Source organism: Archocentrus centrarchus, chromosome 5 (genome assembly GCF_007364275.1).
Source record: "Archocentrus centrarchus isolate MPI-CPG fArcCen1 chromosome 5, fArcCen1, whole genome shotgun sequence".
Taxonomy (NCBI): domain Eukaryota; kingdom Metazoa; phylum Chordata; class Actinopteri; order Cichliformes; family Cichlidae; genus Archocentrus; species Archocentrus centrarchus.
The window spans coordinates 35,897,451-35,911,881 of record NC_044350.1 but is presented as its reverse complement, the minus strand read 5'-3'; the positions used below and the strand labels follow the sequence as shown (position 1 = coordinate 35,911,881).

Below are 14,431 nucleotides of genomic sequence, written 5' to 3'. Positions count from 1 at the left end.
GGAACCAGCTTCCAGCTTGGATTCAGGAGACAGACACCCTCTCTATTTTTAAGATTAGGCTTAAAACTTTCCTTTATGATCAAGCTTATAGTTAGGGCTGGATCAGGTAATCCTGAACCCTCCCTTAGTTATGCTGCTATAGGCCTAGGCTGCTGGGGGTTCCCATAATGCACTGTTTCTTTTCATTCACCTCTTTTTACTGTTTATACCCCACTCTGTATTTAATCATTAGTTATTAATCTCTGGCTCTCTCCCCTCAGCCCAAACAGTCTCAGCAGATGACCCCCCCCTCCTCCCTGAGCCTGGTTCTGATGGAGGTTTCTTCCTGTTAAAGGGAGTTTTACCTTCTCACTGTCACCAAGTGCTGCTCATAGGGCGTCGTTTTGACTGTTGGGTTTTCTCAGTATTATTGGAGGGTCTTTACCTTACAATCTAAAGCACCTTGAGGTGACTGTTTGTTGTGATTTGATGCTATATAAATATCAGCAAAGTTAAAAGTGATGCTCTTTCTGAAAACATTTTATAACCCAAGGAACATTTGGTCCAGGAACTTTAAGGATGTGAAAGCTTCTGGTTGTCTGCAGTTTCACCACTGTGTGAAAAAAGCAAAGACTGGGCTCATCAGCCTGCTGACGTATGAGAAACCAAACCTGTTTAACAAACTGCTACCCAGCAGGAGGCAGACCTGAGGCTCTGGTAAGGGTTAAAACTTCAGATCAGTAAAAGCTACCAAACTGCAGTGCAGGAAGTTTTTAATAAGAAACCATACAAAATGAGCCTTTATTTACAACAGCAGACAGACGGGTGTAAGCGGGGCAGTCGGTCAGAGTCCCAGCAGAGTTCTGGCCTCTTGACTCTGAGCCTGAAGAGTCTCGCTGGCGTAACGCTGCAACAACTCCATCTTCTTCCTCCTGACCAAAGCCTCCTCCACCTGAGACAGACAGACCGACAGGTTACACTGGAATTACATTACTTCACAAGAACAAACCCTTCAGAAACCTTATGCCGTAACCTGACATACACCTTCTGGGAAATGTAACCATGATGCACAGGTACGCTGTGCAGTGGCGTAGGCCACACTGTAGCTTCACACAGATTCACCGCAGGAACATTAGAAAGGAACCTCAGCCCTGTGAGGACTCGTAGCAGCTGTAACAGCTTTATGTTCTGCGCCTTCTTCGTCAGAGGACAGAGTTTAGAGCAGGTTTGAAATTAAGATTCAAATCAAACTTCAGGTTCTTGGAATTAATTATGGCAATCACAGTCCTCACATTACAGGAAAACGTGTATGTGTGTGCCTCACCTCTTTCTGAGAGGGAACAGGTACATGTGCAATGAAGGCGACTCCTCCCTCCTCTCCCTCCTGCTCCTCCTGGTTCTCCTCATCATCAAGCTGCACAGACAGATTTTGAAAAGTGTTCAAAAACCTGGAAACACCTGAGTCTGTATTCATTTGTTTAGGTTTCACATTCTGTAGCTTCATCAGTGACCTGAAAGACCTGCAGAATCACACGGTTCAGATCAGACTCTGTTTCTGAGTGTGAACTGTGCAGCCCTCAGGTGTGCTGAGGTCAGCTGACACAAGCTGATTGGCTGAGCGTGCAGCAGATAGAGAGAAAGTTCACCTCTTCGTTGTGGACGGTGTAGATGCTCTCCTCCTCTTCCTCCTCTTCCTGCTGTTTGTCTCCAGACACTCGAGATTCTTTCTCCGTTTTCCACCTCTGCACCACCTCCAACACAGCTACACACACACACACACACACACACACACACACACACACACACACACACACACACCACACACCCTGAGGTCAGACCTCTCTCTCATAGACAGCAGCTCATCCTGCAAATCCACCGAGCTTCAAACTAACTGTCCTATAATCCCACTGCATCATAAAAGGATTACTTATTTGATGATTTCACTGCATTATAATTTTAGTATGGTGCAGATAATCTCACTGGATTAGAAACTCAGTTTCAAATGTACTAGATTATAATCTGAATGCATTAAATTGTAACATCAGTGATTATAGCATGACAGAATCATAAAATGTCGGTGCATATTATAATCTGACAGAATTGTGTGATGATGTCACTGCGTGTCATAATCTCACTGGATTATGTTAGAATCTGCTGCAAATATAATCTATTATATAACTTCACTGGATTATATAATGAACTTACATAATTATACTATCAATGGAAGAAAAATAATCTCATGCCAATAAATTATAAACAGACAGGTTTATGTTACAATCTCACCATATTAATAAATTATCACCTGACTCAGGGGTCGGCAACCTTTAACACTCAAAGAGCCATTTGAACCCGGTTTCCACGGAAAAAAAAACACTAAGAGTCGCAAATACTACCGGAAGCTGGTAGCGGCTACCGCGAGTGACGCATATATTGAGAAACGAAAATAAATAAATAAATAAAATGATTTTATTTTAATATTTCAAGATCACAATAATGTTCCAATTTAGAACTACAACAAAAAACGAACCGACAAAAATAAAATGCACTTCAATTGGATACTTATAATTTACTTCCACGAGCCGCAGCATAAGCCTGAAAGAGCCGAGCCACAGGTTGCCGACCCCTGAGCTGACTGAATTATTATTATCCCAATATATTTTATCTAACTGCATTCTACTATAATCTCACTGGTCTTTATTAGATAATCTCAATGGATTATCTAATAAGCCACTTCATTGTATTATAATCTCACTGCGTTGCCTCTTAAAACCACCAGATTATTTTATAATCTGACTGGATTATGCTTAATCCCACCTTGTTTCTCGTACTGTGCCTCCAGAGGAAGTAGTACACCGTTCCTCGTCTCTGTAGCCATAATACTCTGCATCCACATCTTTCATCAGTTCCGCCCTCGTCTTCCTCGCGCGCCGGGGCAGCTGGGAGATCACATGTTCTGTGAGGACCAATTGTGTGACACTGTGACATCAAACAGGAAGTGAGGTTGATACGTACGCTCCTTCTCGAAGAGCTCTCGGACTCCCGGCAGGTCTCTGGCTGCTCCAAAGTATTTGTAGCCACGGTTTCCGGGGACCTCCTTCCCCTCGTGGTCCAACATCTTCGGCCCGATGCGCTGTGACACAAACATGCCATCAGCTGAGTTTGATCACTCTGATCGATCAATAACAAGTCGGGATCAACCACAGCACATCACCAATACACAGAAAAATATTCAGGGTCACATGACTCACCACAGTAACTGTTTTTATCAGGAGTTACTATGGTTTAGGGTTGCAACTATTGTACCGTACTGCAGTTTTTCCCCTGTGTGAAACAAACAGCTACAAAGTTCTCTTTTCTTCACTTACTGATCACCTGGTTGATGAAGGCCCTCCAGCTGTTTCCCAGTAAAGGTTTAATGGTGCTTACAGGGAGAAAAGCTACTTTTGGACGCTAGAAAAACATTTCCTTCTGCTCCACGTGAGCTCACCATTCTTATAACGCTCCGCTCTTTGCGCTTGTGCAGGCACTGCAGTAAAACAGCTGCTGCTGTTGTGTTATCAGTGTGTTTGTCCTGTCGGGCGTCCCTTACCGCATAGTCGGGTCCTCCGAGCTCTCTGATGCGAACCTCCCAGTGACCTTCTCTCTCAGAAGCTTGTTGATCTCATCGTTGAGATCCCGAATCCTGAACTCCCCCAGACCAGCTGGACAGGTGAGACACAGGTAAAAGGACGCGAGTCAGACAGGTGGGAGACAAAGAAAGGTAGAGGATGAAGACGTTTGGACTCACCGTTCTGGATCTGAGCAACTTTCTTTGAGATCTCACTGATGATCTGAAACAGTCACAGGTCAGGTCACTATCACCTGTAATACAGCTACTACTGATACTGCATTAGAACTGCAGTGCAAGTACCTGTCGTCTACATTTTTCAGCTTTAGGAAGTTCACTGCACTCTGAGGCCAAGAAAGGTCTCCTTTCCTACAGACGAACAGACAGGTGAGAGGCAGACAGGTGAGAGACAGACAGGTGTTTATCTGACAGCAGAAAACTCACCTTGACTTTTCCTTCCTCGAGCTGCGCCTGTCTGAACCGGGCCAGGGCCGTCCTAAGAGACAAAGCAGAGGGACATGATTACTCACACAGAGGAGGAGGACAGGAAGGAGGAGAAGAACAGGAAGAGGAGGAGGTGGAGGACAGGAAGGAGGAGGAGGAGGATAGGAAGGAGGAGGACAGGAAGGAGGAGGTGGAGGACAGGAAGAGGAGGAGGATGAGGACAGGAAGGAGGAGAGAACGGGAAGAGGAGGAGGTGGAGGACAGGAATAGGAGGAGAACGGGAAGAGGAGGAGGTGGAGGACGGGAAGAGGAGGAGGACAAGAGAAGGACAACGGGAAGAGGACAGGAAAAGAATTGTCAGACTCCGCTCGTCTTCAGCAGTCCTGACAGGAAGTACTCACATGGCCTTCTCGGCGTTCCTCGCCTGCACACAGAGAACATCAAAGTGAGAAACATCTGCAAACGTGGGTGCTCACAGAAGAATCCATTATATCATGTACACGAGGTGAAAACACCTCCTCCTCTCAGCCTCTCCATGTTGGTCTGCCTGGTACCTCCAGGTTCTGGAATGCTGGAACCTGGAGGAACCAGTTCTCCACCTCCAGAACTGAACCAGGGCCACCACCACAAGCTGCACTCCCACATGGAGGAGGAGCCTGACTGACCGCCAGAAGAACAAAGACTGACACGCAGCGAGCTACAGGTGAGTCGACAGGAGACAGGAAGGAGCGGGACTAGCAGGTCCTGCTAATGACTTCTATATTTGACTCAGGTGTGTTGAAGCAGTGACACATCTAACACCTGCAGAACACTCACTCTCGAGAACTGGATGTGAGGATCCCTGATCTACATCAACATGATTAAAAACAGGGGTGGGGTTTAATCAAACTAAGCTCATTCATTTTCAGTACAGCCAGGTGAACAGCACGGCCAGGTGTTTCAGAGCAGACGTGCTGTTCTGCTTGTTCACACTGTCTGACCGCTCAAAGCGCGGCAGCAGCTCCCACCAGACTCCATTCAAAAATCTGCATATTTTAGCTCAGAGAAACTGAGTGAACGCTGTGGCCTGACTGAGGTGCGATCATCAGTGTATGAGCTAAACGACTCCGAACGCGTTTACTGATTAATATTAAATACTGATTAACGTGACCGCAGCGGTGACGTCAGCGAAACAGCCGATTAAAAGCAGAAACGTGTTCTCACCATCTCCGCTGCTTTTAACTTCTAATCCAACAACCAGAGAACGGACCATCTAAACTCCGCTCACCGCGACCAGAGCACGCACAGGAACAGGAAACACGTCACCCACTTCCCCAGACCCATCCGGCTCACTGACGGCTGCATGTCTGCACTACTGCCCCCTGCAGGACGAGCGGCCCGCTACAACAACATCATCAGCGACCCCCCGCAGCGGCAGCTCCCTTCTGAGGAACATTTTTATATTTTTTTTATTTAGTTTTCTTTGTTCTTTTAATCGGACTGTAAGAAGTTTGAACCGCAGTGAAAACAAAGTGCAGCTTTTCTTATTCGCCCACATTTTAATACACTTGACATGATTCTGAGTCTAATTATTTTTATTATTTTTATTTTATTATCTCCTGCCACTTTGAAGATAAAACAGAGTTTGGGGTCAACCTGAAGGTTAGGCAGATATGAAACATAAAAGTGAGGTCAGAGGTCAAAGGTGATATCGGGATGCAAACTATAATGTGAGTTTTAGGATCCCCATAAACCTGTATCATTTCCTAAACGCTCCCAACACAAACAAAGGCAGCAGAATCTGAAGCCGTTCTAAAGATAAAAGACAACTTATGAAGGTTTGACCTCATTTGACCTTGAAGACTAGGTCAGAGGTCAAATGTAACCTGATATTTAGGATCCTCGTATATCATTCCCTGTATGTCTATAATGTGCTGTCAGTACAAAGTAAGAAACAGTTTTAAACAGCTCGATATCAGAGGTCAAATGTGATATGATATTTTAAACCTTTATACTGTACTTTCTATATGCTGATGACACACACCACACCTGTAAGAATCATGTTTTCTCAGTTTGAGGCTTTTTGCCCATTTTGGACCGATCAATGAAGCTGACCTTGGAGACCTCGGTGGTGGATGTCAGGGAAATTTTAATGTTTTAATGGATTGTTAACATGACCTCTGCACCCCAAGACAGACACACACACTTCCAAAAAAACCACAACCTCCTTGGTGAAGGGAACAGCATAAAATATTAACTTTGATATAAACAGTAACAGAATTAACTGCGCACAAACAGCTCCAAACAGGAAGTGCTCTTATTCCTGAATAACAAGCAAGTTTCATGAAACGTCAGCACACACGCTACCAAACCTGATTTCCAGGTGTGTGACCTGTGTCGGTCTAACCTCTGAGTGGAGGCGTCGGTTTGATTCCCACCATCAGGTTCTGCAGTGAAAGCAGCTCAAAGAGCAGCTACAAGCAGCTTCAGTGATGAATCAAGAATCAAGAATCAAGAATGCCTTTATTAGTCCCACAAATGGGGAAATTGCAGTTAACAGAACATCCATCCAAAACAAGCATAAACATAACACAGACAGGGGGGGACAGATGTCTGAGGTCATGCAGCCGTTTCTCAACGGCGCTACCTTTAGCAGAAAGACAGAAAGAGATACATTGGGATAGTTAGGTTCAAAAAATCATCTCATACTGTGTTCATAAAGAACACCTTACGAGGTTCCAAAAAACACCTCAGCAAAAGCATATTGCACATATAAAGCCGGGATAGCAGTATGGTGGGTAGGGTCAGGGTCAGGAGGGGATGCAGACGGAGACGAGAGGGTGGGGGCATTGTGGAGCCCAGATGCCAGCTCCCAGCCAAACAGTTCGCTGATAGTGATGGAAGTTCATCAGCGGCCTTGGTACACCAGATCCAGCTTCACAAATCACAGAGAGGGCTGAGGGGGATGCGGGCCTTACATAGCTCTGGAGAGATATGATTGCCAGCCAAGGCCGGCTAGGGAGCCGAATTCTGATAATGCAGGTGTTGTTTTGGAACAGGCTGCTTGTTTTTTCAACAGCCTTCAGTCTCACTGGGAAACCATTCAATAAATCCAATAATCCAAATTCATTAGTTACCGTCCTCACTGTGCAGAACCGTACCTTATCTCCAGATCGAACCCCTCTCACCTGCTACTCCCCAAGTCTACGGCTCAGGTTCATCAGGCTTTGAGTCTGAGTCTGTACCATTCTGGTCAGCCCATCCACCTGGGTCGGCAGCCTCTGCAGATGTCGAACTGCCGTCCAGGTTTTCTTGATTTCTCGGTAAATCAGGTATCCTCCAGCCCAAACAGAAAAGATACCGCTACCAGATAGCCAAATATGTAAGCGTCTTCCACGTCTTCCACCTCTAGGGCCGAGAAGCACACAGGTCTCCACGAGCTCCAAGAATCGATGACGTATCCAACCGGGTCTGTTCCACTCGGACACGCAGGCTCCCCTTTCCCAGATCTCATAGTGGAAAAAATTCGATCCATGGTCTTGAAGGCCCAGTTTGCCAAATCCATATTGCTCTCAATCTTATTCTTATTCGAACAGTGTGCAAGAGACGCTCTCACAGCAAAGCAGCAAGCAGAAAGATAGGGAGGGCAGGAGAGAGATAGAATGCGACCGTCCCCGTCAGAGGCTGGAGCAAGAAGCCACCACGAGGAGACTCAGAGAGGTCGGAGAAACACGCTTCCTCTCAAACTGTGACTCCTGTCATCTAAACAGGAAATCAGAGCAAAGATTGTACAGAGGTCAGTTCTGATGATTACAGAGGTCAGAGGTCAGCTGGGTCTGGGTTGGTCTCTGCTCTTCATGTGTGACTTATTTATTTCTCCTGTATTTCAGTAGCTAAAAGTCTGAGATTCATACAGAGACCTGCAAACAGAACAAATACAACAATCTAACACAATGATGGCCTCAGTCATATTTTAACCAAAGTTTTATTTTTGCCTAAATCATCATGTTTGGTTCAGTTTTTTGTCTTTTCTGAAAAAAAGACTTTTTTAAAGATGATCTGCAGATCAAAGGCAGCAAATCATTATTTCAAGAGCAGCGTTAGAAGCAGTCACATTTTCACAGTCCATTAAAATAGACCGAACCCCCATCGTGACCCCATCCTCAGGAAACAGGAGCAGTTTTCTCTGATTCCAGTCTGATTCTGGGATCAAGCATTTGTATCACATTATGAGAGCAAAATTTCTGCTGGTTATGACTCTCTCTCTCACACACTCACACACACACACACACACACACACACACACACACACACACACACACACACACACACACACACACACACACCCAAGCAGACATTTATCACCTTTGAGAAAGAAACCTCAAGACAGACGCTGGGTTTGAGTTGCAGCTTGGACACCAGTTTTCTGGTTTAGATGATCGGTTCTGATCTATAATCTATGATACATATAAAATGGGACCATTTCAGTTTCAGCATTTTGAACAGTTTAAATCTCAGGAAGCTCAGACAGCGAACAGCTGATGAGCAGCGCTGCAGGTTCTTTTTTATTTATTATTTTTTGTTAGCCAGAATAAAGTCCAGGTGTGGCTTTGGGAGTTCTTACTGCATAAACACTGATGAATGAAATGTGTGTGTTTGCGGTCATTTATGCAAAATTAAACAGAAATCACATGACTGTGAATTTTGTCTCGTGTAATATTTGAAACATGTATTCATGTGTTTTCTGTCACTGTAACCTGCTTCATTCATTTCCTGTATGCACTCTCATTAATAAAACTAAATAATGACTCTACTGTGTCTGATGTTAAATAATGAATCTATTATTCACCTGCACTTTCTGTGATCTCTCATCGAAGCTCCGGTGTGGAGATGAGCTGATCTCCTGTATCATCATTTATACGCATTTTAATCGGGATGCAAATCAGTCGCGTAATAATAGTAATAACTACAGTAATTAAACCACTAGCACCTAAGTACTTCTGGGAGGAACCTTTCTGCACTGAAAAAGGAACCTCAGATGGTTCCTCGCCGTCCTGCTGATAGTGGAACATGTCTGATGGCGAGGAGCTGAAACGCATCACAGGAGACAGGTCAGCCTTCAGAAGCTGTACACAGAGGATGCTTTCAGGTGTGCTCTGAACCTTTGGCTCTATGTGGGGTGCTCTGGCACGTTTGAAAAGCAGAGTTTCACCTGAGGGTCACAGCTGTGATCGGTTTTTCACATCTCATTTCCTCTGATTCGATGAGTCGTTCTCCGGGGAACGGGGTGAGGGTTACCTGTTTGTGTGTGTCTGTGTGGAAAGAAGAGACAGCCACAGCAGGCTCCGCCCTCATCCTCCTCACCTTTTTATTGTCAGGTAAAACGTACAGTCTGAGTCAGACCAAACGACACCTTTACAGCAGCTCACAGATCAAATGTACAAAAATAAGGTTTTCTCATTTTATTCGGCCAGACTTCTTGCAGCTGAAATCTCGTTTTTGTCATTTTATTGTTGGTTTTTGTTGGCGTGTTGCTCCCCGAATCGCAACAAAAACACACCTGGAAAATGTCTGCTGCAACCCGTCCCGATTGGCTCATTCATCCTGTGAGATGATTGGCTGTTTCCTGGAGGTGGGGCCAATCACGCTCAAACTCGATGTTGTCCAAAAATAAAAATAAACTTTGGAAGATACAAACTTCCATCCCTCTGTTATAGCCTCAACCACAGGGCAGAGGGGAGGGGCTTATTTTTTTTTACATCACTCTCTCAGCCAATTGGCTGGCAGAAAAGATTTAAACAAAGCTCTGTACATCATAACACCGCTACCAAACTAAAACACAGAAGAAGAAAGTTGTTTCTTAGAGTCCGCCCCTCCACCTCCCTCCGCCTGCTCTGATTGGCTGTTACGAGGCTGACTGACAGGCCTCTGGACCAATGACAAGAGAAGAATCAGAGGGAACAAACAGAGAGAGAAAGAAGAGGTTGGGGTGGGGTCAGAGGTCAGCTAAGCGGTGGCTTCGATGGTGCACTCTTTCGCCAGGTGACCCGACTTCCCGCAGTTATAGCAGTTCAGCTCGGACGCCTTGCTGCAGTGCACCGCAACATGGCCAATCTCCCCGCACCTGCAGAGCATACAGACAAGTTACCCTGTTTACCTGCGTGTGTTTACCTGCACCTGTTTCAGGAACCAGCTTCAGCTACAACTCTCAGTTTTTTTAACCCTGAGATCAAACTCCAGCTTTTCTGTTCCAGAACGAGGGCTCATGGGCAGGTGTTCCTTCTGACTCCTCCCCCTCCTCCTGCACCTGAACCAGCTGAATGACCCTCGGTTTCATGAGCTTGTTCATAAAATCGCTGTGAGAGCGCAGAGAATCCGAACACTGAAATCAGACTTTTGTTACATGAAAGCTTTAAAATCAGTCATCAATACATGAGGACAGATTCCATCAGTGATTGATTATTAGCTCACACTCAGATCTGTCTCCATCTTTGTAACTGTGAGACTCTGTGAGCAACAATGCAGCTGACTGTAATCTGATTACATTCATGCTCACAGATTAAATGATGAGCCCGGATCCACCTGAAGGGCTCACAGACTCTGGAAGCAGCAGGACTGCTCCAAAACAGGTAAAGATCATGGATTCAGACCGGACGGGCCCGGATCCACCGTCCGGATCCCATGTTGGATCTGTTCAGCGCAGCTTATCCTGTCCCGACTCGATCTGCGTTCCTGACGTCTCGTCATCCCAAAATGATCCTGAAATGTCTCTGATGTATGTGAGCAGCATGGACAGGGCTCAAACTGACCTCTGACCTTTAACAGGAGCTGAGAGAGCCGTCATCCATCAGGGACGCTGACATTAAATCACATTAGAAACACTCAGTGGAACATGAAAGCAGAGTTTATGACAGAAATCCTGGATAAAGCGAGGCTGTTTCAGCCCATCAGAGTTACTGAATCACTGAAATGCTCATAAACTGCTGCACACAGTTTTTACTGGATCAAACTGACCCGGAGTTTGCTGCTCTCTGGGTCTCTGACATCAGTGTCCTCAGTAAACCACTTCCTGTCCTGGCAGCTCACAGCTGAGTCATCCAATCAGAGTCCAGCAGCAGGCCGGTTCCTCCTGCCTTTGACGTCAGGATCGTCATGTTCCTGCTGCTCTGGAGGCAGATGGAAGTGCTGCTCTTTGTTTTCCCATTGCCATGGTGATTCCTGGGATCAGAGCTGTCTGTCAGAACATAAGCAGAGCTGATTGGACCAACTGTGATCAGCTGTTCTGGAACAGGAAGCTCAGAGTTTGTTGAAGCTGCTTCCTGGATCAGGGCCCTGAACACGTTTACCTGTACCTGCAGATTTACCTGTAGTGTTAGTTTACCTGTAGCACTTGACCTTCTCGCAGCACTTCTGGATGTGTCCAAAGCCGCCGCAGGAATAGCACTTCTGCTCGTGGGCGTGGTTACAGTCACGTGCCATGTGACCGGCCTTGCCGCAGTTGTAGCACAGCTGTTCGCACAGCTGTCTTTCGGCGCTCCTTCTTCGGCTCCTTGCAGTCTCGGGAGATGTGCCCTCCTCGGCCACAGTTGTAGCAGGCTGCAGGAAAACCACACCTGTGCTCACCTGTCTTTAAAGCGGGGCGCCGTCATTAAGCTGTGCTGCATGTAAGTGTGTGTCCTCACCGTCCTCAGTCCGCTCGCAGTCTCTGGCCACGTGTCCGAGCTCGCCGCAGCGGTAACAGAACAGGTCTGCAAAACAACACGACACGTGTGAACAGGTGTGTCACGTGGTCAGCACAAAGAGATAAACAGCTGTTCTCTACAGGGCTTCCTGTTCCTTCACAAAAAGCACCTCTGCAGAAGCTGAACCTGTAAAAACTACTAATAAAGCTATTTAATCCCCCCCACCCCCACTGTGGAAATATGTATGATGGGGTGTCTCAGTGGGTGTCACCTTTTCCTCTGCCGCGACCCTTCCCTCGCCCACGGCCGCCGCTCGGACAGTTCTTCACCCAGTGGCCCGTCCGGCCGCAGCCGAAGCACTCATTACTGCTCATCACCACGACCACGCTGGAGCCACGGACGGAGCCACAGACAGGAGACAGAGGAGATTCAGATTTAATCATCGTCATGAAGGTGCAGAATAAAAACCACAGAAGAAGATTAAAAAGGAACCCAGAACAATCCTGGAACACCTGAGACGAATCCTCCTCAAGCCTGGCCCCACCCACACAGGTGGAGCAGCAGCGTCCCATCAGCTTCACTCTGACCTCTGACCCCTCAGCGCTCCTCACATGAGACTTCCTGCTGTCTAAGGACACCCGTGGAAGCTGCTTTTAATGCGCACAAAGAGGACCCCAGGTGAGACCAGATTTTGACCCTCTGAGGAGTTTCCTCAGTCTCCATCGAGATCAATGACTCAGAACCAACGAGAACCTCTTCCCGACTATTTTACTAAGCCACAGGTTTAGAGCAGCCCTGATCAATCAGCTTCCTGATGCGGTAAGGTGAAGCCCACACCGGTCCTCCCGGGTCCTCCTTTCCAAATAACTGGCTAACTGTGGTAACCTGCATCGCCCCCCGGGGCTCACCGCGGCCCAACGCCGTTAACAGGCCCCTCTGTGCGCTCAGCAGCCGGAACGCCCAGGGAGGATGACCGGCTCCGGCTCTGTCGGTGCACGGGTCCCGCTCCGGCTCTTCTCGGCGCTCCCCGCCGCTGTGAGTGCGGAGCGGGGGGGGCCTGAAACAGTCTGTCATGGCAGCTAGCCTGCTAACGGGTTAGCATATGTTCCACAGCAGAGTAAACAAGGACACCATCCGCTCCGCAGCGCCTCTTCTCCGGGACGGAGCGGCGCCGCTGGCCGGCGGCAGCGAGCCCTCTGCGGCGGGGAAAGAGCAGATCGAGCCGCCGGAGCTCCAACTCACCTCAGACCCCGAAACGGTGGAGGTTTGTTTGGATCCTGCTCTGCGCCACACGCGGTCTGCACACGGCCCCGACACACACACACAAATACAGAAACACACACACAAATACAGAAAAACACACACACAAATACAGAAAAACACACACACACAAATACAGAAAAACAACACACACACACACAAATACAGAAAAACACACACACACACACACACGCAAATACAGAAAAACACACACACACACACACACACACAAATACAGAAAAACACACACACACGCAAATACAGAAAACACACACCACAAATACAGAAACACACACACACACACACACACACACACACACACACACACACAGAGGTCCTTCTAGTGAAACTCAAACATTGTGACTGTGACGGTATTTCAGCATTTGGAGAAAGAAGCTGGAAGTTTGTTTTCACCTGAAGGATAAAACAGATCTCTTCCTGTAGGAGATCACCTGCTGAATGTACCTGTGCTATGATAAGAACAGGAGGCCAGTGGGAGGAGTCTGCTGTTATTAAAACATTTATTAAAGAAAGAAACACACCGACAGCGTCTGAGCTACGGCACTAAGGCCCCGTTTACACGACAACGGAGTGAAAACGATGTGTTTCGGAAACGGGGTCCAGAGTGGAGCGTTTCAGAAATGCACCTCGTGTAAACGCTTGAAACCGGGGTGATTTGAAAACGGGTGACTCGCACATGCGCACTATGGTTGCAAAGGCCACAGTTTTTCCTGCATGCACAAATTGATAAACAGTACTCGTGGATTCACAAGTGCTTCTTGTGCTTTTACCATTTTGTAATTCAGCATTGTGTGCAGCAGTGATCCAACCTCATCGTCAGTCCACACAAATCCTCTCACACTGGCCGTTTTGTAAGTTTTTTTTTTTTTTTTTTTTTTTCAGAAAAAACAATTCTACACACAATAGTCATACTGCACAGTCCAAGGAGATAATTAACTTAACAAAAAAGAAAAGAGAATGCTAGGGGGTTCAGGATCATAAGAAAACATTCAAAGCAGTACATTCCTCAATGGTTCGAAGTGCCTTTTTTTGTCTGAGTCTTTGATTGTCCGAATGTATTGCTTGACCTCATTGTGAAAAGCAATAAAAAGTGGTTTCCTTCCAGAGTATTTGCAACAATGAATATGATATTTTGACATTAACAACAGAAGGTTTATCAAGTAGCCAGAGTTATTTCTCTGTGTACAGTTTTTAACAAGACCAAACAGTACTGCCTTCCACGATAAGACAAAGTTTTTTTCTATGTTACTGTGAATAAAGTCACACAGTTCTTGCCAAAATGCATTAACAAATGGGCAATACCAAAACAGGTGAACAACAGTTTCAGGACATGTATCACAAAAGCTACAGTTAGTATCTATATCTTTCTTGAATCTGCTTTTTACATAAGATTTAGCAGGATATATCTTATGGATAATTTTAAAAGAGACTTCTTTAACTTTATTTGTAATCAGATATG

At 46.3% G+C, this 14,431-nt stretch overlaps 2 protein-coding genes across 2 annotated transcripts; both read right to left on the bottom strand.

Moving 5' to 3' along the window:
• Positions 1 to 735: 735 nt before the first annotated feature.
• Positions 736 to 5,350, bottom strand: isy1 (ISY1 splicing factor homolog). Its single transcript, XM_030729582.1, is given in 14 exon segments — positions 736 to 931; positions 1,304 to 1,393; positions 1,626 to 1,741; positions 2,794 to 2,834; positions 2,836 to 2,903; positions 2,905 to 2,915; positions 2,992 to 3,109; positions 3,569 to 3,618; positions 3,621 to 3,680; positions 3,767 to 3,809; positions 3,890 to 3,955; positions 4,031 to 4,082; positions 4,432 to 4,454; positions 5,234 to 5,350. Coding segments are annotated over 14 exon segments (849 nt in total). The 5' UTR covers positions 5,237 to 5,350; the 3' UTR covers positions 736 to 823.
• Positions 5,351 to 9,353: 4,003 nt separating this feature from the next.
• On the bottom strand, positions 9,354 to 13,094 carry cnbpb (CCHC-type zinc finger, nucleic acid binding protein b). Its single transcript, XM_030729583.1, is given in 6 exon segments — positions 9,354 to 10,133; positions 11,391 to 11,539; positions 11,541 to 11,605; positions 11,692 to 11,757; positions 11,963 to 12,078; positions 12,934 to 13,094. Coding segments are annotated over 5 exon segments (501 nt in total). The 5' UTR covers positions 12,066 to 12,078; positions 12,934 to 13,094; the 3' UTR covers positions 9,354 to 10,015.
• Positions 13,095 to 14,431: the final 1,337 nt, after the last annotated feature.